This window comes from Bacillus rossius, chromosome 8 (assembly GCF_032445375.1).
Source record: "Bacillus rossius redtenbacheri isolate Brsri chromosome 8, Brsri_v3, whole genome shotgun sequence".
NCBI lineage: Eukaryota > Metazoa > Arthropoda > Insecta > Phasmatodea > Bacillidae > Bacillus > Bacillus rossius.
Genome location: NC_086336.1, coordinates 28,645,685 through 28,672,662, shown reverse-complemented (window position 1 = coordinate 28,672,662; position 26,978 = coordinate 28,645,685). Strand labels below are relative to the sequence as shown.

The window sequence follows — 26,978 nt, the reverse complement described above, 5'->3', positions numbered from 1 at the left end:
GACATTATCACAGACCTTTCTTGTTGCTGATATCACTGATGAGGTAATGTTAGGAGTGGACATCATGAATCGATATGGATTCGTTATTTACATGGAAGGACAGGTACTGGATATTAAAGATGAAGAGGTAGCTTTGTTTACCCCCAACCAATTGGAAGTTTCTGTAATGCAAGTGGTAGTTAGCGAATCTGTTTCATTTCCAGCAAACCATGAGCAAATAATTGGAGCTAGGATTACGGGAGACCCCAGGGGCAACATGAGCTACCTGATAGAGCCAGATATGAAGTTATGATTGAAGACACTCCTGGTCGCTCGAAGCATTTCAAGATGCGGCGAGGTTGTACCAGCCAGGATGGCATACCTCGACTATCGAACAAGGGTTCTTATCCCAGGAAACCCAATAGCTAGATGCGAACAAGTCTCTTGGGTAGGCCAATGTGAGTCTTTCTCATCTGTTAGATGATGCACAAACACTGAACCCAAATCTAGAGCATTTTCTAAGGCAATGCCAAAATAATCTAACAGATGTGTAAATAGAAGAAGTCACAGCGTTTTTGATTAACAACCAGGATGTATTTTCCTTAGCGGATACTGAGTTTGGTAGAACAAGCATGGTCTATCACGACATCAACATAGGTGATGCAGAACCAACCCGAAAGGCACCACAACAGCTGCCTCTAGAAAAACAGGAGGAAGCAGAGAATTTTATCACTGGTATGATGGAGGGTGGTGTAATAGAACCATCAGCCAGTCCTTGGTTCTCCCCAGTTATTTTAGTAGTGAAGAAGGATGGTTACCTGAGATACTGTGTGGACTATCGGAAGCTGAACGACATCTCCAAGAAGGACAGCTAACCTCTCCCACATATAGATGGAACACTTGATACACTCTCTGGAACCAGATGGTTCTCTACATTGGACCTGAAGAGTGGTTATTGGCTAGTGGAGCTACATCCAGAGGATAAGAAGAAGACTGCTTTCACAAGTAGTGGTCTGTTCCAGTTCACTTTGTTACCATTCGGTTTATGTAATGCTCCTGCAACTTTTGAGAGATTGATGGAACTAGTCCCGCATGGCTTTACTTGAAAAACATGCAAAGTATACCTGGACGACATTATTGTTGTAGGGAATACAGTGAAGGAACATTTGCAAAATCTCCAGAATGTATTCGACAGGCTTCGCCGAGCCCAACTTAAGTGAAGTCGTAAGAAGTGCTTCTTGTTCCAGCATGAGATAACATTCCTTGGGCCTATCATATGGCAGGATGAAGTGCGAACAGATCCTGAGAAGATTCATTGTGTTAGGAATGGTCTCAACCTAAGAATAAGCATGAAGTAAGAATTTTCCTGTGACTCTGTACCTACTATAGACGGTTTGTGCCCGTGTTCTGGAAAATCGCAAAACCACAACATCAGTTGACGGAGGACAATAAACAATTTATATTGACTCCAGCATTTGAGACTGCCTTTCAAGACCTCAATAAATCCCTATGTACTAGCCCCAGACTTGCATACCCCCATCAACATTAAGAGTATATCCTCGACACAGATACAAATGGAGATGGTTTGGGAACTATCCTGTCCCAGGTTCAAGATGGACATGAACGAGTAATAGCATACTACAGCAAAGTTTTGTCTTAACCTAACGCAAGTATTGTGTCACAAGATGTGAACTCTTGGCTGTAGTAAAGTTTTTGCACCATTTCCACAAATATTTGTATGGGAGAAAATATATATAATGCACTGACAATGCCACACTTAATTGGTTACAACAGTTCAAGAATTCAGATGTACAACTTGCTAAATGGATTGTCGGATAGAACACACGAAAGGCCGAATTCACAGCAATGCCGATGCCCTCTCCCGAATACCTTTGCAAAGTAGACTGTATCCATTGCAAAATGGCAGAGGAAAATGTGGGGATCGAAGATATTCGGCGAAAAACAATAACTAACAGGGAAGAAAAATGGTATAATGCAAGCTTGAAAGCAGCGCAGTGACAAGATCCTGACCTGGCACCTATCATAAGCTGGCTAGAGAGTGGTACTGGATGTCCAATATCGCACGAGATCTCCAGTGACCAAAGGGCTGTGAAAGCTTACTAAGCACAGTGGGATTCCTTGAAAATGGTGAATGGGTTACTAATGAGGCATGGGAGAGTCCAAATGGAAAAGTAGTTACCATGCAACTACTCCTTCCAAACAGTCTAATGGCAGATTTGTTGAATGAAATCCATGACGGTACCTCTGGTGGTCATCTAGGGGTGAACACAACTCTACCTAAGACCGTCAAAGCTACTATTGGTTGAGTTGTCGCCAGGATGTGGAGGCTTGGTGTAGACAATGCGAAGCATGCTCGGCTGAAAATGGGCCACAACACTGGAGTCCTGGGAAAATGAGGGCATACAATGTAGGAGCCCCATTTGAGAGGTTTAGCCATCGACATTGCTGGACCATTTTCCAAGACTAAAGGTGATAACCGGTTTATTCTGGCAGCAATGGATTACTTCAGCAAGTGTCCAGAGGCTTATGCACTTCCTAATCAAGAAGCCTCCACTGTTGAAGATGCAATAGTCAACAACTTCATTTGCAGATTTGGGGTACCAATGGAGCTCCACTCAGACCAAGGACACAACTTCGAACCGACAATATATCATGAGGTGTGTTGGTTACTGGGAATAAATAAAACCAGGACTGCAGCCCTACATTCTCAGTCCGATTGCATGTTGGAGAGATTTATCAAAACTCTCAAGGAACACCTTGCCAAAGTTGTGGCCGAGCATCAAAATGATTGGGATCAACACATCCAGTTGTTCCCAATGGCATATAGATCTTCCATCCATGACTTCACTGGACAGACCCTTGCGAGTATTGTGTTTGGACAGGAGTTGAGACTGCCCTGTGATGTCAAGTTCGATCGTCCGCGCAAGGAGCCAACCAGCACTACTGAATATGTAAATCATCTAGAGGAGCAAATAGCACTTGTACATGAAGAGGCCCGCAAGAATCTTAGATTAGTGACGAATCGATTGAAGACTAGGTACGACCTGAAGGCCAATTCAACCGGATTTCAGAAGGGCGATTTGGTGTGGCTGCATAACCGCAATGAAGCTTCAAGCATATTGGAAAGGCCCCTATGAAGTCTTGATGCGCCTAAATGATGTGGTCTACCAGAACCAGAGAGGAAAGAGGCGATCTATGAAAGTGGTACATTTGGACCGCTTGAGGGAATATGCTTAAAGAGATGCGCTACCTGTTCGGGACGAACAGCTTTATGGAGGGGGCAATTTTACAAAACATAAGCAGGGCCGGCTCACGCAGGTTCTTGACTGACATCCTGTGGCCGCCGCTGATGTGAGACATAACACGCGCCTAGCGAATTGCAAGGGTCGTCGTAACCCCTCCTACCCTCCACTCACAGCATTGTGCCCTGAATCAGGGCGGCTACCTGGCACCTGGCAGCAATTGGAAATCCTGCGGGCCGTCGCGCGAAATGCCGAGTCCTTTCTCGACACTTCCGGCGTCGGATCACCCCGGGAAGATGCGGTCCGGGATTACGCGGCCTGTCACGACACTTCAGGCATCGGGTCGGGACAGGATTACACGACTGGTCTCAGCCGCGCTTATGACTTCTGGAAGGGTGTGAGGCTTTATTTAAGCCCGGATGCCGACCTCTGTGACAGTTCCTGGGTGAGGAATTCCTCGGCGAGCGAGTTTCTCAGCGATATTTTGTTGGCGAGAGTGCCGCGGGAGTTCCGAGTGAAGCATTGAGCGAATCCTTGGCGAAGGAAATTGCGTCGGCGGTGACGGAGTGCGGCGATGGAGTCCCGTGACGGAGGTCCACGAGGAGTGCTGCGGCGAGTGTTGGGCGAGGGGTGCGGCCCAGCAAGGTGTGCGGTGTGTAGAAACCGATTGACTGGAGAATCAAAATTTTCAAGTGTAATTGATTATTGTTAGCGATGTGAATATTGGTAATCAAAAAAAGGTGCAGTAAAAACTTTAATTAGACTTTCAATTTCGATCCCAGTAGTTTTTCCCACAACTATTATATTTTATAATCGTTACTGTATTTTGAAACTAAATTTATACGCAGCATGTTTAAAATTGTAAACTAATAGCTTAGAAAAACACATTTTAAGACAGTAGTCACTTATTATCAGTTTTGCATGAAATAAAAATATTATAATACATGCAAAGGTGTGCAATATGCGACATTTACTGGGTAATTATTAAAAAAATTAAATTTTATATATTTTTCATTTGGAGAGTATTTAAAAAAATATTTTACTATAATATTAGTAGAAAAGGAATGAATGCATTAGTATAGTAAAGCCGTTGAAAAATAAAACAAATAATTTAAAGATATTTGAAGGTGTATTTAAAGCACTATTAAATACACAGTAACAAACATTATACCAGTATAGTGACCTATTGTTACATTTTGTTGTCAATTGAAAGTTTTCGTAAGTATTTTTATTTGATAGAGTTGCATAAGGATTTTAAGGCAACCAGTTGTACATAAATATTTATTGTAGTTTCGAAAGGAACAGTATTTTCTCATTTTATTGAGGTAATTGTATTATTACGCAATAATGATGTGAAAAAGGCTGTATTTCTTTTAGTGTGAATGATTTAACCATTAGCCCAGTGATTGTTTTAGAGTACTTCCTAAAATTATATCCTTAAAAAAAGTTTATTTAAAGGAAACAATTTTATTGGTATAAATATCGAAAATATTAATACAAAATGCAGATATATTTCTCTTAGTTCACCATTGCCTTGGAAAAGGCACATTATTTTTTATTCTTTCGTAGACTACCAATCCGTTCAATGCTAGGGCGAGAAGTTCTACGCACTATAACTCAATATCCATTCTACGTGACATCGGCTAAGAGATTAATGAACCGAGCTTAAACAAGAAAATTTTAATTAAATTTCCAATTTAACTTATCTAAATTCTCCATTAAATTAACGGAACAGTTTCAGGTCAAATAAGCTGAAATAAAAAGGAAGAATTAATGTTCATTATATTTTTTTTTAATTGGCTTTTATCTTGCATCCATTATTCCCTTGAAATAGCATTTATAAATATGAAAAATGCTCACTAATCATGTAAGTTAAAACATTTCAGAAGCTTACTTCAGAAATTAAATCACGTGGAAAAAACAATTATTCTACATAAAAATAAAGTCACCAAAATACTTAAAATAAATATAAAAGGAAATAAATAAATTTGTAGGAAGTTAAAGTGAAGTAAAATACAAAAAATAAAACACCCAATAATTTATTTCACATTCTTTAGCAAAAATAAAAAATATAATTATCTTGAATTGTATACACATATTCGTAACAAATATATATTCAGAACATTCACACTCTTAATAGGAAAACAAAAAGCGAAAATTCACTATTAGTGTTTGGTGGCTTGATAAAAGAATACAAAAGAGAATAACATGTCACTGGCAAATACAAGTCACTTGAGACATTCCTTAATGACACAAAACTCACAAAATTGTGTCCGGAAAACATTTAATAATTACATTCAAGCATACTCCCATGATAAAAATAAAATAATATAATTTTGTCAAAACAATTTGCTGAATGCTAAAAGTGGTGAGAGGTTAAAATATATTTACAGAATAAACAATAAATTAAATAAATCTAATGTATGTGTATTACCTAACATATTAAAGCGTTCGGCTTCATATTTTCAATGCATTAATAAAACGTTTAGCAGCATGATTTGCTAGAGACTTTAATAGGGTACGGCTGTGGCTTGGGGCATAAATGGAACTTGTTGACAGCAACCGTGTAAGGTTTCTTCACACACACATACTTTGCACGTGGTACAGGAATCTGCACTGGGCGTTTAACAACCTGGGCCACGGGATAAGGCACGCGAACTAGTATTTTTTTTACCTCACAGACCGGGACTGGTCTCGGGACAGTGATTGGGTAGGGGCATGGCACTGTTTTTACACGCACTCTCGGCACATTCATGTGTACAGGCGTATTCTTGGTCACAGGGCAGAATCGGGGAAACATATAATGAAATGTTTTTGGCACTGGTACTAGCACTGGCGTGTTATCGGGGACAGAAAAAGGTCGAGAGACTCTTACCACAGTAGGCTCCGCAACGTTAAATGGTACTATTGGTGCTTTCCCAGCTCCGTACCCAATACCAGCCCCGAGTTCAGGTCCTAGTAGATCATTTCCCATAGCAGGACCAAAGGTTTCGGGATCAAAAGTCCCTGAACCATAAGTTTCGGCACCAAGAGGCACTTTTTCAGAAGGGCTCGGCTCAAAATATCCAGAACCAAAAGGCACGGAACCAAAAAGACCGGATCCAAAAGACTCAGGAACAAAAGATTTCAGCCCACGGAGTCCGGGTCCTAAAGGCTCGGTACGAAGAGGCCCGGAACCAAGATGTTCGGAACCAAGAGACCCATAACCAAACGGCTTGGGATCAAGAGTCTCAGGTTCAAAAGACCCAGACAAAAAAGAGCCGGAGCCTAAAGTCCCGGGACCAAAACCATATCCAAGTTCTCCTGTAAAGGGCCCTTCCATTCCCCCTTCATTAGGACCGCCGGAAGGCCCTCCGAAGCCGCCTCCAAAACGTTCTCCTTTGTCACCTTCATATGGACCAACGAATTCTACTCCAGGAGGTCCCCTGATGCCACTCATGGGATTCCCATAAGCGTAGCTAATTTCTGCCGCCAGCAGGAAAGAGGAAATCTGAAAGTAAGCAAAATATCAAATATTTCTGTTTGCACAACTCTAGAGGACAACATTGATGCAATCAGTAAGTGATCAATTTCACGTTTGGCATATAATGCAAAAAAACTTATTTATCTGGTATATTATTTTATATTAAGAATATATGATAGAATTTATCCTTAAAAATTACATGTATTTGCTTTATTATAAATAATATTTCTCAAAAATATAATTAAATAATAGCAACAAATTGGGGATCTTATTTCGGTTCATGAATACTAATGACAGTTATTAAAATAGAAAAATAATGAAATAACAACATGGCAAAACAATGTTTAAATTTTTTTGTACAGATGAGGACATGCAATGAGGTCTTTGAATTTTAAAATATCTTTAGGTAATCAAAAACCACATCTGTAAACGTTAAGATCATATTATTTGTCTTTATGTTTATTTCGGTACTACACAAATTCGCTGATCTGACCACTCATCCACCATGGCCTTTCCTACTCTGAATCTTCTATACGTTTGTATAAACGTGCTTAGAATCACATCATTCATAGAATTAACATGCAGTAAAAATATACTTTTTAGTGACCTCCACTGCAAACAAGAAGAAAAGTTTACTTTTTTTTTGCGGGCGAGGGGATGTTTGCATACCGACGAGCATAGGACGGGACAGCTGATTTTGGTGTGTTCTGTTTTATAAAATTTTATTGAAAAATATATATTTTTTGAAATGAGTACCAATAGTATAAGTATTATTATAACATGTTTATCTGTAAACAGCATTTTTTAAACTAACTCCCAATGATTGTCACTTATTCGTAAACAATCACGTGATGCATTTCCCTACTACTGGTACCTTTTAATGTGTAACATATTAACTCTCGGTATGCGGCATTTGTTAAGAGTTACTTCGTGAATGGAACTGAAGTCGCACGGAACGGGTATGTGTAAAAATAATGTTTCCATCTGTGACGGATGGCGCGAACCAAAATTCACAAAGTCAATAGGATAATTTATAGTATTAAATGTTTAAATATTTTTTACAACATGGGCATCGTTTTAGTAAAATTCCTTGTTGAAAATCAGGTCAAATCCCGAGGTTTAGAATTTTTTCAATTAGTTTTATCTTTTATCTATCAGTTTTATTTGATATTCGACTAAGCTGTTCCGGAAAGGAATTCTACATAGTAGCGGGTGCGGAAATCACGTGTGATTCGCGTCAAGAAATGTAGCTGAAAACACAACTTGCATTGGCCTATGCATGTATCACAAACGAAATTATTTTTAAGAATTCTAAGTAATATTTCGAGTTTGAGTTTCTTTTTATGAGTTTATTTGCAACATAAAAAAGACGTGAATTTGCTCGTTACCGAAGTCAAATGTAACACATCTCTAGCGATTACTGGAATTCTTTTTATGAAAAAAAAAGGTCCAATTTTAGTTATATCTAGCTAGAAGGTGTATTTTAAGTGAAAAGATAAAAAACAGGTTGCGTGAACTATTTTAGTTGTTTACTCACCAAAAGGATCCTCATGGTGGATCCTCCGTGTGTGGCGCGGAGCGAGCGAGTGCTTGTAGCATCGTCGTCGCCGCGCCGTTATATACCGAGGCGTGCGCGCTTTTGGTTAATCGGCGCCTAAACAATCGCCCGTCGGCTCGGAGCTGTGTCCCCCGAGTATCTGCCGTTATCACCGCGCGACAGCACACCAGCGCGCATGAAATATCCGGCTGCAGTCGGTCCTTCTCTGCGTCCGCGACTGAAACATTTCTGCTTACGGCAAACACAATAAAAATGTGTATTTTCTAAAAAAATTTCGGTCAGTTACGGAATCAGATCTATCTTCTCTCAAAATTACGAGTTTCTAGCTCGTCTGGAAGTGGGTCAGATTTTTAAACACAAGACAATCATTCAGTCAGTGAATCGCACATTGGGATTTATATAAATTAAGCTATTTGGCAAAAATTTATACAATAATTTGCGGTTTATATGTGAAATCTTGAGTACGTTCCTATTGTGCCGGAGATAAAGAAAATATTACAAAAGAGAGGTGTTTTTTTTTAATTTTTGGTTCGCTGGTGAACATTTTAACCTGTCACAGCTACAAGATTTCATCACCCAATTATATTTGTACCCTTTGTATTCCGTAAGCGTACTCCTCCCGTTTTTCGTTTCTTTTATTGCACAAGATAACATATTTAAAAAATTAATATATGTGTCCACTTATGTACGCGCGTAAGAAGTTATAATTACATGGTGTAGTTTAAACTAACTTAAAATTTGCATACTATTAATTAATATAAACACAATAACAAAATGACTGGAACGATATAATTTTGGTTGGTAAAGTAACAATTCAATAAAATTTAAAATAAAAAAATTGGTTGTCTGTAAAGTCGGTTTACGGACGATAGTTTAACGTGACAACGTCATAACAACACATTGATGAAATTATTGATCCAGAAGAAAAAGGAAATCTATCATATTCGGCCTGAGACTGAGCCGTAATAGGTTTTTGCAAACAAACTTTTTAGGCATTAAAAATATTATATTCTTTGAGGAAGAATTTTTTTTTAATTTTTCTATCTTTTGTAATATAAAATCTACCTCTGCATACTTTTATGAATAAAATTGAATCAATTTTATTGAATTATCACTATTTTGTATGGATACAAAGGAGTGAAATGAAATGTACAATTTAATTAATAAATTTACTTTTATTTGCGTTCATTAATTCAAATATATTTATTACTTTTGAAATATTGCGTGCGGCGTATTTATTTTTAAAAGTAACCTTTGGATTGGAAGTCATCCACGCTAACCAAAAGACCACGAGTCCATTTTGAGAATAATCGATTCAGATGGTCTAAATTAATAGTATTCCACGCACGATATGTGTTTAAATTTCTTTTAACTTGCATATTCTCTGTTGGACTCGAAATATTTACACGCTCGTGGGCTCATAACTATAATACGGTGTGTGATTTAGTTGATCAAATAATAACTCATGACAAATAATTACCAATTTCAAACTAAAGCGTGAAAAGTATCATACCAGCAATAAATATTTAGTTGCACAGCTAAAACAATATTCATACAACACTGTTTAAATATACTGATTTACACTAGTAATTAAAATAAAACGTACTTGTAAGAACGCCATTTCCTTGCGAATATACTCCCGTGGCGCGGTGCACAACAATAACCTCGAACCAGTACGCCGCCACGTGCCGGTCGAGTTCTCTGTACCGTCCACAACATACCAGAGAGATGCCACGCATGTAGTGGGACATCGGTAATGGGACATCCGTAGTGGGACAATTTCGTGCGTGCAGCCAGCGTTCATCGATTTATTAGACGTTGTCACGTCACAATCATATAAATATTCAGTATTCAATATAAAATATTTAATTTAAAATATTAATCGAGATAAATATGAATTAATAACGAAAATAAATTCATATGATGAATCATACAGAATAAAATATTAATTATTTATTAAAACATAATTTTAATTTAAATAAAATTTACATACGGGATAACAACATAACAAACACTCCCGTGAAAATGTCAATGACACTACTAAATATTCCATATACACTCCCTGGCAGCGACAGTGGAAGCTTGCAAGCAGCCTGACTTCATTATACATACTTATTTAAATACACTTGAAAATACACTAAAAAAGGTTATAAACAATATTTTTTATTTTTATATTTAAAATAAATATTTTATTAATACTATGGGCCATTATTGAACATCAATCACTAATACATATGATTGAAAGCACACATATATTTTATTTGTATGGAAATTTTTTTCGACAGCCTTATTTTTTATTCGGTGCTTATTTTCTTCATGGTGCACGCGCATCGTAAAAATTATACGTTTTTTTTCATGACGCGCCTAAAGAATTTTAACTTTAATAATATATATATAAAACTGTGAGCGGCGCAAGGGTTGAGTGGATATAAGTTAGAACATTCACGTCCTACCAAGTCGATCCGGGGAAACCTGGTGGCCGTTGCCATTGTCTGTGGGTTTTCTCCTGTTTCTCCCATTTCCTATTTCCTTCCACCAATTCGTTCCGTAGCTTTCTCCATACCCCATCTCATCTCATCGCACGTTTTCTCCAAGCTGGCCGGAACAACAGTTCTGTCCCTCGGGTAGGGCAGCAGGATCATTTGTGTTTCAGCCCTATGTTATCCATGTAGACCCTCAGGTGGGAAACTAATAATATATAAAGGGGGTTCCAGACAATGGATTCAGGGTGTGGAGCCTGCCTATCCAACCGCCATATTGGATTATGACATCATGGCGGCCATCTAGGATACCTTGACCTTCACATCTGACCATGACACCGGCGGGCACCTTGGATGCGCCATTATGTTTTTCCGCAATTTTGGATCCACAATTTTGTTTTTCCATCATCTTGCATCTGTCATTTTGTTTTTATGCCCTCTTGGATCCGCCCCTTTTGTTTTACCGTCATATTGTTTTTTTTTAGAACAATATACCATCTTGTAATCGAATGTCCAAATCTCAAATTTCGCACTTTTCGCTATGGCTGTTATCTTGAAAACCCGTAATTATAATCGGAAAAATATGTAATTTTTAAAAATTAATAAAATAATGATTTAATAAGATATTGATAAAAAGAACTTTCGTTTTGATAAATGTCTACCTCCATTCCAACATGTTGCAATAGCCAAAGTATCAGCGCTAAGCTACGATTATGCGTTCGATTGAAGGCCTTGAGTATTTTCCGTTTACTGATAATGCAAAGCAAGAGCCGATTTAGCGTTTGTTATTAACGAATTATTTGCGAAAATCAAGGCATAATACAAGTAGTTTTCCATGGGTCTACTCGCCAAAGTAGACTGCATTTACCTGTGTACATTCGAATTCTGAAATATTTTCTACGACACAACGCAAAAATCATAGTACTTTTCAGCATGAATTAATTTTATTTACGTCATGCTTACGCTGACCACATGAACACCGACATAACTTTCCATGAATTCAAAGACAGGTGCTACTTGTGGTAGATAAATGAGCACGGTTATAGTCAAGGATTGGACTGTATATAAAGGAAGGTAAAAACTAGGTTGAGATAATTTTAACATCAAACATAAGTCATAGCAATAGAAGAGTCTGTCATAGCAGTCGCACAACCATACTAAATATAGTTTTTGAATCTAACAATGCCAATATCCGAATATACTTTTCGCTACTGGCTCAAAAAGTAAAAAGTGACAAAAACGAATCACTATAGTACCTGCTAGCATTCAACCAGCGTGTGGAAACCTCGGATACTCGAATTCGCGACATGATCGAAGTATCCAACGCACAAAGACGCGACGATTTGAGGGCTTTTCAAAGTAGCCTGAATGCATCTCTATCACACTTGACAACGAATACAGATCTTGCTAACCACAGGGAAGAAGTATCTAAGTATAAAATTAAGTCTTACAATCTTTGTTTAGCCAGTTAAATGTGGGACCTTCATCGTGCTATATAGTCTGTTCGTGAAAATATCTACTTGCTAGAAGAGCCAGACTTGCACATGAAATGAAAAAAAAAAGAAATATTTAAACCAATCCCTAGTCGTCTCGACGAACATCAAAATAAGGTACAACCAATCTTCAGTGTGAAGACAAAAGTTGATGACTAGATGCCTAATGCAAAGAAGAGGAAATACGAATCAGCTCCAGAAGAAGAACACTTTACAGGTAGAGACTCTATGCATAAGAAAAAGTTACGGATTCGTGGACACAAATATTGTCGCGGGTTGAAATTTTGCAGGGTTGTTGAAATCAAATTTAGGGACTTTACTGACGGGACTCTGGGCTGGCTGCTCTGTTCACTCGTCAGCGCAAGTGGCGTGACCATGTAATTGGGGCACGGGGCCGGCGCGGCGCGCTGCGGGCTTGCAGAATTTTGTTTGTTTGTTTGGCCGCGCGCTGGCGCAGCCACGGGCCGCAGTTACTGGGGCGCGCTGTCGTAACAAGCCGCGCGGTGTGGCCTGCACATCGGGGTAGAGGGGGGGTAGTCTTCCCAGATGTTCTAGTTAGTTGTTTAGTAAATTTGACTTCAATAACGAGCTTTTGTTATGCTAGGCGCGGCAGGGCGCGCGAATTTAAGCGCAAGTGATTGGTGACTCGGGGCTCACTCAGGCGGAGGCTATGCGTCTCACCTGTGGTCACGAGTTGTTAGTTCGTTCGTGATGTAGGAATTCAGGCTCACTCAGGCGGAAGCTATGGCCGACGCCAGAGGCCACGAGTCGTTTAATTTAAGTTAGGTCATAATGTAGTCATCTTCAAGCTTTCGGGCGGAAGCTATGGTCGACGCCAGAGGCCACGAGTCGTTTAATTTAAGTTAGGTCATAATGTAGTCGTCAAGCTTTCGGGCGGAGGCTATGGCCCTCGTCAGGGGTCACGCGTCATAGTTTTTAAAATGTAATGTTCGTTCGGGATTTCAAGGGCAGGAGAGGCCCCTACGTTATTTTTTTAAAGTAATCGATCAAGAAAGGCTTTTCGGAAAATGTGAGTATGGACTTATCTTTGTTTTAATTTTAAGTATTAATTATGATTTGAGGTATTCGGAAGGACTAGGGAAGTGTTTAGTGAAGTTCTCTCATTCTCTCTCTTGTAAGGTCGTTCAATCGTTAAGGAAGTAAAGAGATTATTGTTTTAAATTGTAATCCTGCTATTTAAATGTTCTTTAAAATGATGTTGAGTATTTGACTTTAAGAATAAAATAATTTTAATTAAGTATTATGTTATTTTGCAAAATCCCCTTAGTTCAGCTCTCACCAGACATCCTGTACGGGATGACGAACCTATGATCCTAGGTACAGTAAAGTATTTTATGAAGTTAAGACTAGTTGATGCCAAGCGAGTTGTTTCTATGTAAAGAGCTACGATTCTCTCCCCCCTCTGAAGGTGGATCGTGACAATATAATGCAATGGTCCGGCCATACTTCAGATCTTTCTCGAGTCTGAATAATGACACGACCTATTGAGTGTACAGAAAATTTAATATATGATTCCTTGGTACTAAAGAACATATGTGTAGAAGAGTACTAAACACAGGGAACTACAGGTCTGTACGAATTTATATTTCGTAAGGAACCTAAAGGCTAGTGCCACGAAGATTTTCAAGAGTGTAAGAATTCTCTAAAACTAAAACATGCGCATTTCCGCGATAACTACCCAGAAAGTGGCATATATCAAAACGCATAATATGAAATAATAGACTTTCTCAATAATCTCTTCAATGCATATCAGTAAATGATGAAGGTTTAAAAAAGCTAGAAAGTAAACAGAACTTTGAATATGATAATTGGGACTACCCAAATGAATTGGTCTACAGTTAAGACTTTTACTTGCTTCGTTTAGTTTAGGAAACTATTCATACATCAACGAAATAGTCTCCATACTCGAAGACCTCAGGGAAGCCAGCTACATACAATGAGTTGAAACTGGAATCGCTCCCGAACTTCACGCTACTTGCAAGAAAAAAATACCTTGGGCGCAAAGTCGTAGGCTATTGCGTGGACTTAATGATTTATTCCAGGCGGACCTTGTTGAAATGATACCATATTCCAGTATTAACAACGATTTAAAATCATGTCGACTGTTTTCGATGTGTATAGCAAGTTCGCTTGGGCCAGACCTGTGAAATCGAATAATGCAATCGACGTAACCAAGGCATTGACAATCATTTTGCGTGATGGGCGTGTACCGTCACACCTGCAGTCGAATTTCGGGAAAGAATTCTGCAATGCGATCTTCAAGGCTTTGGTTAAGAAGTTTGGCATCAAACACTACTTACCATTTAGTAATGTCAAAGCCTCTGTTGTTGAAAGGTAATACAGAACTTTGCGCACCAATATGTGGCGACAGTTATCGGTTATCGGAAATTACAAGTGGCTGGATATCTTACCGAAACTAATAAGCGAATACAATTCTACGGTGCATTCTACCACGAAAATGAAGACCAAAGACGCAATTGATGATCCCTTGCTTCGATTTTCTTTCCAACACGAAACAGAAAGAGCCACGAAAGATCAAGATAACATAGGTGACATTGTGCGTTTCTCCAAGCAGAAAGTTGTTTTCGAGAAATAAGTCCCAAACACTTCCGTCTGACCCACGTTCGCGAATACGAGCCTAGGACATACTAACTCGAAGATTTGGCCGGCAAACCTACTCGTGGCGGCTTCTTTGCTGAAGAGATTCAGCCTTTACTGTCTTCCGGTACGTACTTTTTGGAGAATATTCTGAAACGAAGAAATCGACGATCCTATGTCAAGTGGTGGGGCTTCCCACCTTTCTTTAACTCGTGGGTAGTAAATGGAGAAACCGAAAAATACTAGTAATTGCCTTGCTTTTATACTTGCAGATATATGTAACAAATTTTCTATTTGTAATTTTTTTTATTTATTTCTTGAGATCTTATTTTGTAAATTTTAATGAAATTATATTTTTTGTTATTGATCAAGGATCGAAACTAGGACATAAATCGATCGAATGAATCAAATTTAAAAAAAATGTAAACTTGCCCATTTTTAAGATGGCGGCCAAGTTGGTCAAAAATATAGAGGGTGCCCTGGCGACGAATAATTCCTGTACTCTAGCGGGTAAAAATTAAACTTATAAGGAAACAGTGTTCTCTAGCAGACGAAAAAAAGTCGGATCCAAGATGGTGGCCTCCAGCAAAGAAAAATTAAGATGGCTGCAATGATGTTATACTCTCTGATGTAATAATTACCTTGGCATTAGTGGTGGGAGTACCCTCTGCCAGGACTTCCGTGGAGGAAGGATCCATTGCAATTTTTAATCTATTGCCATCACCAGGTTCAAACCGAGGACTCCAAATCGTAGGTACGTTTTATATTAACAATTTATTTTTGAATTATTTATAAATTTTTAAAAGTTTTGCCAACTATATAGCATAAAATTTATTGATTATCTAAATGGCTGACGATTTTCAAATAACAAAAGTTCTTTCCAAAAAATTTTTATTAAATTATAATTTCTATTAATTTTGAAATTTTTCCCGATTATCTAGCATAACGTTTACAAATTTTCAAAACAGAAGCCAAAAAATAAGTTAACATTTTAGAGTGAGGCATTCAGTTCCAAAATGGCAAAATGTTCTGGGAAATAAGATGGTGGATGCAAAATAGCGGATCCAAGATGGCGGATGAAAAATAGCGGATCCAAGAGGGCGGATTGTCTAGAAACCAAAATGGTGGATCCAAAATGACACATACAAAAAGGTTTAAAAACAAAATGGAAAATCCAAAATGGCAGAAAAAATAAATGGCAGATCCAAGATAGCCGCAGGGGTTAAGGTAAAAGTTCAAGGTCATCCAATATGGCTGCTGTGAAATCACATGCTGACTTAGGAGCCTGGGTCCCTGCGGGCCATGATTGCTGACCTACGACGTGTTGGAGCGTAGTCGGCTTTAGTATCTGAGTGATGATTTCGCCAGGACTCCAAACCGGGTGTGTGAAGCCTTTCTCATTTACGGCAACCCATAGCCTTCTCGTGGCACCAGTGTTTATATAACAGCTATGGGCACTGCCGGGGGTGCTCACTCCTCTGAATTCCTCGGTGTTTTGGAATGAGTATTCTGGTAGGCTAATAGGATGTGGACGGGTGGCTACACCTATGGACTATCCAAACATCTATCGGGGGGTTTTGGATTTCCAAACCCTAGGTGGTGTCCAAGGCATCGGGCTCACAGTGAAGAACCCAGGATGCGTATGGAATAACGAAGGGCGGACGTGTGGCTCGTAGTCGGCTCCGACGGGCTCAACCCAGGCCTTAATTTGCTGTAACCTATTTTCGGCGGAGAGTCTGGGGTTAGTAAATGAGAATATCCCTTGTCCTGTCGGGGGCGACTCGGCGCCGCTGGCTGCCCGGGACAGCACTCTACCTGAATATGAAGGTTGCTACGTGACTGATCCTTACTAGAATAAATTTTTCCCTGCTGAGGTTTCCTCAAACGGCCCTGGATCGGTATTGGAGATAGACTCGTGGTGGCAGTGGTAGCTCCTATGCTTGGAGCACATTTAGAGGAGTCCCCACTCTGATGACGAATGGAAGTGGTTAGGTACTTAATGCTTGGCTAGTAGCCTGCACAGCTAGTAGAGGTGGATGGCCTCGGCCGCATCACGAGTAACTGAGTGACCGAGGGGTCCCAGAGATGTGATAGGCGTGTTTCCGTATCGGTACCACTGGTCCCTCGGTGGGGGCTTGCACTGAGGGTAACCTGGGGTTATAAGGCGGGTTGATGGCTGGTTGGCTGATGTTGGGATGGGTTCCCTCAACCTCTCGAAGTAGCTGTTCGGCTGTCAATAACCATACTGCGATGGGAAACGGCATATCCGTTTCTCGGCTCTCAGAACCCACGCCCATGATTGGAATTTAATTCCAATTGTGGACATGTAAAAGAACCATCCTTCACTCCTTCTCGGGTTTGTCCTCTGGGAATAGTTACCGGGAGAGCGGATGTTGTGCACGGTTTTGTAGACCGCGAGAGATTGTCATGACATCAATATCCAAGATGGCGGTCTGTACCACATGCACCCACCCTGTCTCTGTGCCAGGAAACCTTTTTATGTACTACTGAATGTACTTGTTTTTTTATTTCTTATAAAATTAATTTTATTTAAATACTTTCTTCGAGCGATTGCAGTAAGTTATTTCTGGTCATTGACAGTTAAACCACAGTCAAATAGTGTTTGGACTTTTGAAATTCCACGTTACAAAAAATTGCACTTAGTATATATGAACTTTTTGACTTTAAATCCACATAAATCATAAAAAAAATTAACACCAGTCAGTTCAAAAAAGGTTTAGTGGTAAACTTTGCAAAAGCCACTTCCTATCAAAAGAATTAACCAAAACCTGTTTATTCTTCTACATTAGCTACATCATTCAACGGTTATGGGAGAAAACTTTAAAATCATTTTCAACCGAAAGCGAGGGATACAAGTTGAAATATTAAATTGTAAAATGAGAAAATTGTTTATACTTTAACATAAATATATTAATAATTTTAACTTATCAAAACTAAATTAAGTTACAAATCATGAGTCTCGCTTATTGAATAGATTTCAATGTCTTTATGGCTCTATAATTTAGTTATACTATTAGGAACATTAATATTTTGTGAAAACGAAATTGTATCCTATCTTAAGTGATACCTATCAGAATTTTCTTCGAGAATGCATACTTTACTAAACTTTCTATAACCTTTGTTTTGATTTCGCAAAGTTCTGAATTTTATACCTATGAAACCCTTCGTCATAAAAAAAGTTAGAATTTTCTCCCAGATAATATTTATTTATAAATACATACCGTAATACAAAAAAATAAAGTTCCTTCTAACATATATAATGATAAAACTTCGTTATCTATTTTGAAGCACACCTAGAAAATATTACAATTCAGGTAGTTGCTTAACTCTTATGCTCAGCTTTAGTTGTGGCATCAGTAAAGTGTGACTGAATAAGGGTTAAATTGTGATAATGTGTATAAATGTTATTACTATTAAATGTAGTTGTATCTTAAGAATAATTTGTGTTATTGGTTAGTTTTTATAAAATATTCTGTCGTAAGCTCGCTTGCGTTGAGGTAATTGGAAACAATCGCTTAAGTTTTTCAAAGTGTAGGTTTAATTAAAAAGCGTTACTACAAAATGTCTGAATCAAATTTTTTGAACTACACAGTGTGTTAATAGTCCAACATTTTTCACTTAAGAGTAGGTCTTTGTGGATTCACTTTAAAATTTTCAAAATTATATGTATATTTTTACTTGTGTAAAATTTTGTGAATACAAATATATATTTTTTTTAATTTTTGGATTTTGATATTATTATATTTAATAATGATTTACTGTCTAAAATAGATACTTTTAAAGTTATTTATATTTAAAAATATTATTAAAGATTTAAAGATCTATATTTAAGTTGTGAAATGTGTGCCAGATTAAAAGTAAAATACTTTTTTCGTAAAACTAAACTTATCTATAAAGACATTTACATTCTAATGTTAGTCAGTTGAGACGTTTTAATTCTATCTTGTTCCATACAGTCATGCGTGTTTTATCATATTAAAATATTTATTACGGTGAAGCGCAGAAAAAAATGTTAATTGGATGCATGTACAAATTTACACACTTAGCAGGGTGATAATAGTGATATATTAAATTTAGATAATTTTATGTCCATACTGTAATCACATTGGTGAGATAGCAAATGATAAGATGCTTTATTAGTTACAGATATACGAAATGACTGTTGTGTGCAGGGTTTTCACATTTCTCTGACTGGGTGCCTTCTTTAAATGTTTTAATTTAAAATGACTTAAGCTTTCGGAGGATTTTTTTTGCTGATTTAGAGTATATGACATTTCTTTTCAAATATTGTGATGTATGTATTTTTGTCTCCAAGCGTATCTGATGTGTATAGTGCCAGACTATTTTAAATTTTGGTATAAATGTATGTCACACAGATATCACAATAAATTAAATAAGTAGCATCTCAATAAATATTTAATTCTAAAATTATTAAAAATGGTTTTATATAGTTATTTATGAAGGGAATGCCGTTCAACTATTAATTTCAAAATTTTGTAATATTTAAAAAAATTACAAAAATAAAAAATAGTGTTAATACATAATATTTTTGATAGAAAATAAAATAATAAAATATAAACCTGATTCAATGCAAGGTGTGTTGAAGTACTTCATACGATGGAAGCGCTTGTGTTAAGCAGTGATAAGTGGCGGGTTTAACATGTTGGCCACCCCAATAAATACATACTTATAAATTAAAATATGTATTATTTAAAAGTTATTGTACACAAATTTCCAACAGTTCAAAATTAACACCAATAAATGACATTAGTGCTGGATGATAAACATAATAGATAAAATATTCCTTATAAATTTCAGTTAGGTAAACAATGCAAATATAAAACAAAACAGATGATATTAAAAAGTTTATTAATAAAAAGTATAATAAACAGTAACAAATTACAAAAAGGAACAATTCAGTCACATAAGGAACAAATGAGCCCTAATGAAGATTTTCACGTTAATAACAACCGGTGATGCTTTTTTTCTCACAATATTAGGCACATTGGACAGTCAAGTAGCTAAAATCATATATTTCCGCACAATAATGGAGTCGAACGAATAACTGTTAAAATTAAAATCTTAAAATTGCGACATTAATATCCAGATTAACTTCACCACACCTTGCTCGACCCAAGACTGTAGCCAGAGCCATACCCGTAGCTGGATCCATAACCATATTTAGAACCAATCCCGATGCCTCCCAGACTGCTTCCTCCAAGACTGATGCTACTGATTCCTCCTCCAAGTCCATAGCCGTAGCCCAGACCTCCTCCAAGGCTACTGCCGTAGCCAATGCCTCCCAGACTGCTTCCTTTAAGACCGATGCTGCTGATGCCTCCTCCAAGTCCATAGCCATAGCCCAGACCGCCTCCAAGGCCACTTCCATAGCCGATGCCTCCCAGACTGCCTCCGGAGAGACCAATGCTGCTGATGCCTCCTCCAAGACCGGCTCCCAAGCCAGAGGAAGCGACTATCACAGGCCTAGTGACGGTGACGGGCTGAGGCACTGGCACAGCCACGGGCTGAGGCACTTGCACAGGGACCGGATGAGGCACGCTGACGGGGTAGGGCTGAGGGACTGGCACAGGCACGGCCTGAGGCACAGGCACAGCTACTGGCCTGGGCACACTCACAGGGTACGGCCTGGGCACAGAGACAGGTACGGGATGAGGGACACTGACGGGGTAGGGCCTGGGTACCGACACTGGGACGGGCTGTGCTACAGGTACGGGCACGGGCCTGTTGATGGTCACAGGTACGGGCTGGGGCACTGGAACAGCTACGGTCTGCGTCACGGTTTGGACTGACGGAGCCGAAGCGGCGAGAGCAATACCAGAGCCCAGTCCAATACCAAAGCCTAGTCCAATGCCAGAGCCCAATCCAATGCCAGAGCCAAGTCCATAGCCCGAGCCAAGTCCATAGCCGGAGCCAAGTCCATAGCCGGAGCTAAGCGCGATTCCAGACCCGAGACCAGACCCAAGGCCAATACCAGATCCGATAGCGTAGCCACCGGAACCGTAGCCATATCCCAGACCACTGCTTAGTCCGTATCCTCCATAGCCGCCTCCGTAGCTGCCTCCGTAGCCGCCTCCGTAGCCGCCTCCGATGCCACTCAAGATGCCTCTCTTCTCCTGTTTCTTTTCCTGAGTGGCTTCACTTCGGACTGCGACTACGGCAGCCAGAAACAAGGTGGAAACCTGGAAATGAAAACGTGTTCTTGAAAGATACACCCTAGATATTATATACATAATGCTAGTGGACTCTTTAATGTGGAATAAATGAACATTGGTTTAGTGAAAAGGGTGATTAAAATTAATTATTTGACTATCAAACGAGAATAAAATTGAAAAGTGGTACTATCTATTTGATATCACAAGAAAATGCAAGAATTAAAATTTTTATTTATGCCTTCTTTACTACAAAGAAAATTATTCTTTTTTGAACTTAATGTATATATATCCTTTCCTACATGTTTTAATCTATATTTTTATTATTACGATTCACTGAAAGCTTGTATGGATCTTACTAAAGGAATATAAATTCACTTTTAAGTTAAATAAGCTTGCTTTTTTTAAAAACACATTAAAAATTATTACATTATATTATACTTTTAAGCTGAAAGGTAAAATTTTAGTGTTTTTTCATGAAGGTTTAATTTATACTTGTTTTTTTTATGACGGTAGTTAAAACTATTTTTATTTAATATTTGTTTTTAAATTGTATTATCGTATTAAAAATAAAACAATCCTTCGCTGAAAATATTTCATTCAATATAGAAGTGCTTCTGTTTTTTGAAGCCAACTACGAAGTATCCTACTCCATCATTGGCGTGTAAGACGACCCCAGAAGTTACCGAATAAAGCGTTAAAAACAAAATTCAAACTTATTATTTTACTAGAGATTAGTACTGATTTGTGTAACTCTCGGTGGGAGCTTGTTAACATTATGGAGGATAAATTTTTGAGTCTTTTCAAGCCATCTTAAATTCGTTTTTCCTTTTATGGAATCCCGAAATAACTCTAGACGTGTACAAGGGGGTTTCTTTACGCAATAAAATTAACCTTCAAGCGTACGCCCAAAAAATAATTGAATTAAAATCTCTAAGCATACTCTCATTCTGTGATAAATAGCGTGACTATTCTCTTTTCTGTCGTATAATGTGTATTTTGATCGGATTCATTCATAATATTTCATCGACTTCATTAAATCTAAAAAAAAAATAAAAAAAAACACGAATTGCGACTATGATGCTGTGCCTATGACTTATAGGAACATAAAATAAATAAGTATATGTATGAACTAACTTCATTAAACACTAATCAAAACTTTTAAACCCAAGCTTGATGTATTTGAAAGAATCCAGAATACTTAATTATCAAGACTAAGCAATAACCATGAAAATATATCTCACATTATAGTAAATAGCTATTCAAAAATAACAATTATGGTTTATCGTTTAGTTTTACCAATTTATATTCAATTAAGCAATGAATATATGTAACTTGTTAAAATGGCTGAAATTTCTAAGGAATGGATTTTACAAATAGTTCATCAATTATAGTGATGAAAATTGGCGCATAATTTAATATATTATAATTAAGGTTTCAATCAAGCATATTTTTTTCTAACCACAGAAATGATAATCTAATATTCAAGAATTCAATTTCAAATTGTTTTATTACGCATATTAATATACTGAGTTAATACTGGAAAACTATTCAGCGGTTACAAATAACTTTAACTATTGGAGGTACTAAGGTAACACAAAGCGTGAATGCTCGGGTAAGAATCCGAACCTAGCATTATTGCGAACACTATTTTGTAGTGATAGAGTGGTTTTCAAGTAAATGTACAAATTTACAAATATCTGTAAATTAACATGAATATTTCTGCTTCATTAACAAAAATAGAATAGATTGTTCATGGTGAAAAGTACTGTCGAAAGAGACAGTGTTTTTTTTATTTAGTAATGTTTGTTCTCTGTCTTAATTGCGGCAAATTCTCAATATCAAACATTTAAAAATTGTTGAAGCTTATATTTTATTGGAACCAACGTGACTCCTTTCAGCTACTAACTGTTCTCCTAAAGCCTCTGTTCTAAACAATTGAAATAAGTCTTAAGTATTTATGTGATTTATTACGGAGCGGTAATGCGTCTTTATTGGTTTGAAGCATTGGGGATTTTATCTAAATTTCTTAAATTGGTTTAAAAATTTTGGTTAGGGTTTAATGACATCACTGTCCACAGAATTTGTTCAATATCTTACTAGACCTATGTCTTAAGCACAGTTTAGCCGCAATCTCCGTTATTACAAAGGGCTCCGAACCACTCGATTCACGATTGAGGTATCACCATGACGACCTAGTTATAGCAATACAATACCAGCATGACGACGGCAAGTCGATGGGACTCGAGTTACCTTCCCTCTGTGCCACCTTGCATACCTGTAGTTTCGATGGGGGCGGGGGATATACTATTTGTAATTATTATTCCTTATTAACATAAGCCTTGCTGAATGCTTAACACACATAATAATTATTGTCTGCTTGTTTAATAATTATCTTGGCGGATGTCTTCCTCATTTTCTGGATGTTGTTTCAAAACGGATGAAAATAATGTGCAATTTTTTATGCAAATTTTTAAGTTTTGCCGATATTCTTATTTATTCAAAATAAAAAAATTGTGAAGTATTAATTCATCTCATTTTACTGCAATTCGTGTTATCAAACTAATTATGTATAGTAACAATAACATTTATCGATCAATTATTGGTGTGTGTGGTTATACCTAGTTTGAAAAACACCCAAATAATCATTCTAGGCGTAAATGTGTTTTTTTTAAACACGGTTTATGTTATGAAGTAAGCGTCCACGCACCGACACTAATCAATTTTTTTTCCACGTGATCTTTTTAATGTGCTCTAAAGCCACATTGTGCAACTTCGTAATGAGGCGCGATACTCACCAGAATGAACCTCATGGCTGCGCCCAGGGTTGAGGTTCGGCCGGAGCAGCGGAGGAGTGCTGACGGCGTGGTTTCGGCACGGCCGTGTTTTATACCCACGCCTGCGCCGCCACCAGTTTGACCACCGCGGCCACTTTCACCCGAGGTGTCCGGCACACGACCGGCCACCCTCCCCCCCCCCCCCCCCAAACGAGCACTCTTCCGGGGGAGACGGACCTTCGCGACCGTCGAATACACTTCTGTTTTGTTGCTGCTGTCATACTAGAAGGCTTCAACAGTGTGACAATTTACATTGTACAGGCATATTATATTGAAGATCATGAAAATTAAGAACTTAATAAAACATTCAGCTAATTTGTCTTCTCTTTGACATTTATTAAAGTATTTGCAGTTGTTAAAATAGGGTTAAAGACATTAGGTTGAAGCAGCTAAACAAATAAACCAAATTAAAAACCCTACAAGATACTAAAGGTTGTTGCCAGTAAAAATGTTGGAGTTTATTTCATCCGTACGTCCTTCGAATGTTAAAGCTCAGTAAGGTTTTAACGGACGGATTGCGTGAATTTGATTGGCTACGGGTCACGTGACTGACAAAAGGATAAGACGGATCTTTGTCAGTACAATTTTACCCGACAACTGAACTCCACGTCAACTCGGAACTGAGAGTGCCATCTATATTGTCCCCGAAATTATTTAGTTTTTGGCATTGAACTCAGCTAACCACGTTTCCAACTCGTTCGATACCAAATTGAGTATCGAACCCGGATCGCTTTGGTGGGAAGTGAGTGAATTGATTTTTTTTTAATAATATGTTTGGCTTATTGGTATGTTCTTTTTTAACTGTCAAAGATCCAACCATTCCCCCCTTTTGAATGTAAATTTGACTTTGGTGTGTTTGTGACGAATTTCGACGATTACAAATTCACAAGCTTTCCTTTCTCGGAACTGAGCTACGAAGCTGTAGACCCGAAACCAGTTCACATCTGCACCATAAACTCAAGTCAATCCCCAATGTGACTTAACCGTACCTGTACGCCATTCTTCAAAATAATCATGGAGCCAGGTGGCGCAGTGGTAAGGCACTGGAATGGCATTCCATGGACCCTGGTTCGAAAAACTTTTCTCGCTTTCCCATGGAATCCCGTAACTAAGGGCGCGGTTACACGGGACCCTGAACTACTTCAGGTGAACATGTTTAAGTAAACACGTTTGCAAACGCGAAAGTGTACGGTTACACGGTAGTTGCTAAAAAGTGTGTTCTGCTCTAAAACCTATTGTCTACTGTCAACGAATGACTGTGTTGTTGACCTTCTTTATTTTGTATCCAGAAAACGCGGGATTTTCTTACTTGTTTATACAGTATTATCAGCAGAAATGGAATGTGTTTTCATATTGCTCAATATTTTTTTACAAATCGGGAAGCCAAACAACATGCACAGTAAATTTTTTAAACTTATTTTTTATTATTTTTTGAGCGAGAGTACCTATCTTAGTTTTAAAAAAATTAAGGTCAGGATCATTTAAAAAAATATATATATAATTACCTGTTGATTTTTTTTGTTGCATTCGGTAAAATATTACTCGAACTTGTGCTAGGAACACTTTCCATTTTGAATTTCTGCAAAGGACTATTTATATTCTAAACAGCCAATCAGAGGCTAATGTAGACGATATGTCGATCTGAACTACTTTGCCAACCTGTTTAAGTTAAATGGGAAATGGCCTCGAACGAAACATGTTCAGACTCTGTGTAACCGCACTCAACAGCTGAAAATGTTCACCTGAAATAGTTCAGACTCCCGTGTAACCGCGCCCTTACTACAGAAAAGACTGTTTGGATGGTTCTGTGAGGTATTCCATGTCAAATTTGGCATGCCTGTTCTGTGATTGATATTATCCTCGGTCTTCGAGACGTAAAAACCAAATTCAAAATGTCTAATAACTTTTATGTTTCTATACATTTTAATTATTTTTTTCTAAAAATTGTTACATTTGCATTTGCGTGGTTTGATTTCGCATTTATTCGGTCATGTTCTGTTTTTCTTAAGAGTGGTATATACCCCTTTTTAAAACCAGTTATACATGCGTCCACTACTAGCCTATTTTATCGAGAATTATGATAGCTACAGCTTCCAGATTATTAATCTGACGAGAAAAGTAATGCAGTTTTTCCAATATAGTTTTATATTTTGGGAATCGTGACGCAAAATATATTTAAAAAAATGGTAAAAACAAGCAATTCGTTGACGAATTTCTAGTTATTCGATGAGAAAAATGAAAATTTGATTCTATATTGGAAAAGATTATATTTTTCTGAACAAAATGGTATATTAAAAGTATAAGGTCACAGCATTAAATATCTGTGTATTTGGTTAGGAAAACTGGCTAATTTGGCATTTTTAGTGTCTGCCTTGTGCTGCTCGACGCGAAAGTTGACGCCAAGCTCCGGGAAGACGAGCAGGGTGGGGATGACACTGACACGCCTCAACGTCGCCCGCTGTAGGGGAAGTGCTGATCTGTAACGGTGATAAACCTCCCTCCTCCCTTCAACCTCCACTCGCTACACAGCAACACCGTTTCTCTGAAGGATTCATAGTCCAGGCATTTTATGAGAAAAAGGGGTCGATTTACGGACAAATTGCAAGAAAAGGTTTTATTATATCAAAATTTGCAGAAAAATTTGTAGAATAACATATCCAAAATCCACCGAAATCCACTTTATTTTGGTAACGTTTTTCCGGGATTTGTCCCGGAAAAATGCGGAATAAATTAATAACTGGAAAACGGTGCGTTCTACGAAGAAAGGTAGAGACACTAAAATTAAAGAGAGAGCCAAATTTACCATAACATATCAAAACTTTACAAAAATACACTAATAACTACTATTTTGTTTTCTGGAATTCGTCACGGAAAAACCTAAAATATTGAAATAAATTGAAAATAGCGCATTTTAAAGCAAAATGTTTCAGGACAAAGTTAAAGGACACAACGATTTTCATAATATATTACAAATTAACAAAAATCAACACAAAATAGGTTTTTGGTTTTCCAGAAAATTTCCTGGGAAAAAAAAGGACAAATCGAAAACGTATCGTACGTCAAAGAAAGTCGTGACTAAAATTAAAGACTTTTTT

General features: G+C 37.9%; 2 protein-coding genes across 2 annotated transcripts; both read right to left on the bottom strand.

The window, feature by feature from the left end:
- Nucleotides 1-5,265: 5,265 nt before the first annotated feature.
- On the bottom strand, nucleotides 5,266-8,370 carry LOC134534675 (spidroin-2-like). The gene is made up of 2 exons (XM_063373138.1): nucleotides 8,243-8,370; nucleotides 5,266-6,732 (listed from the first exon to the last, which is right to left on the bottom strand). Exons 1-2 carry the CDS (start codon nucleotides 8,255-8,257, stop codon nucleotides 5,728-5,730), a joined length of 1,020 nt encoding a protein of 339 aa, XP_063229208.1. The 5' UTR covers nucleotides 8,258-8,370; the 3' UTR covers nucleotides 5,266-5,727.
- An 11,358-nt stretch (nucleotides 8,371-19,728) lies between these two features.
- Nucleotides 19,729-23,902, bottom strand: LOC134534674 (uncharacterized). The gene is made up of 2 exons (XM_063373137.1): nucleotides 23,845-23,902; nucleotides 19,729-21,076 (listed from the first exon to the last, which is right to left on the bottom strand). Exons 1-2 carry the CDS (start codon nucleotides 23,857-23,859, stop codon nucleotides 19,991-19,993), a joined length of 1,101 nt encoding a protein of 366 aa, XP_063229207.1. The 5' UTR covers nucleotides 23,860-23,902; the 3' UTR covers nucleotides 19,729-19,990.
- Nucleotides 23,903-26,978: the final 3,076 nt, after the last annotated feature.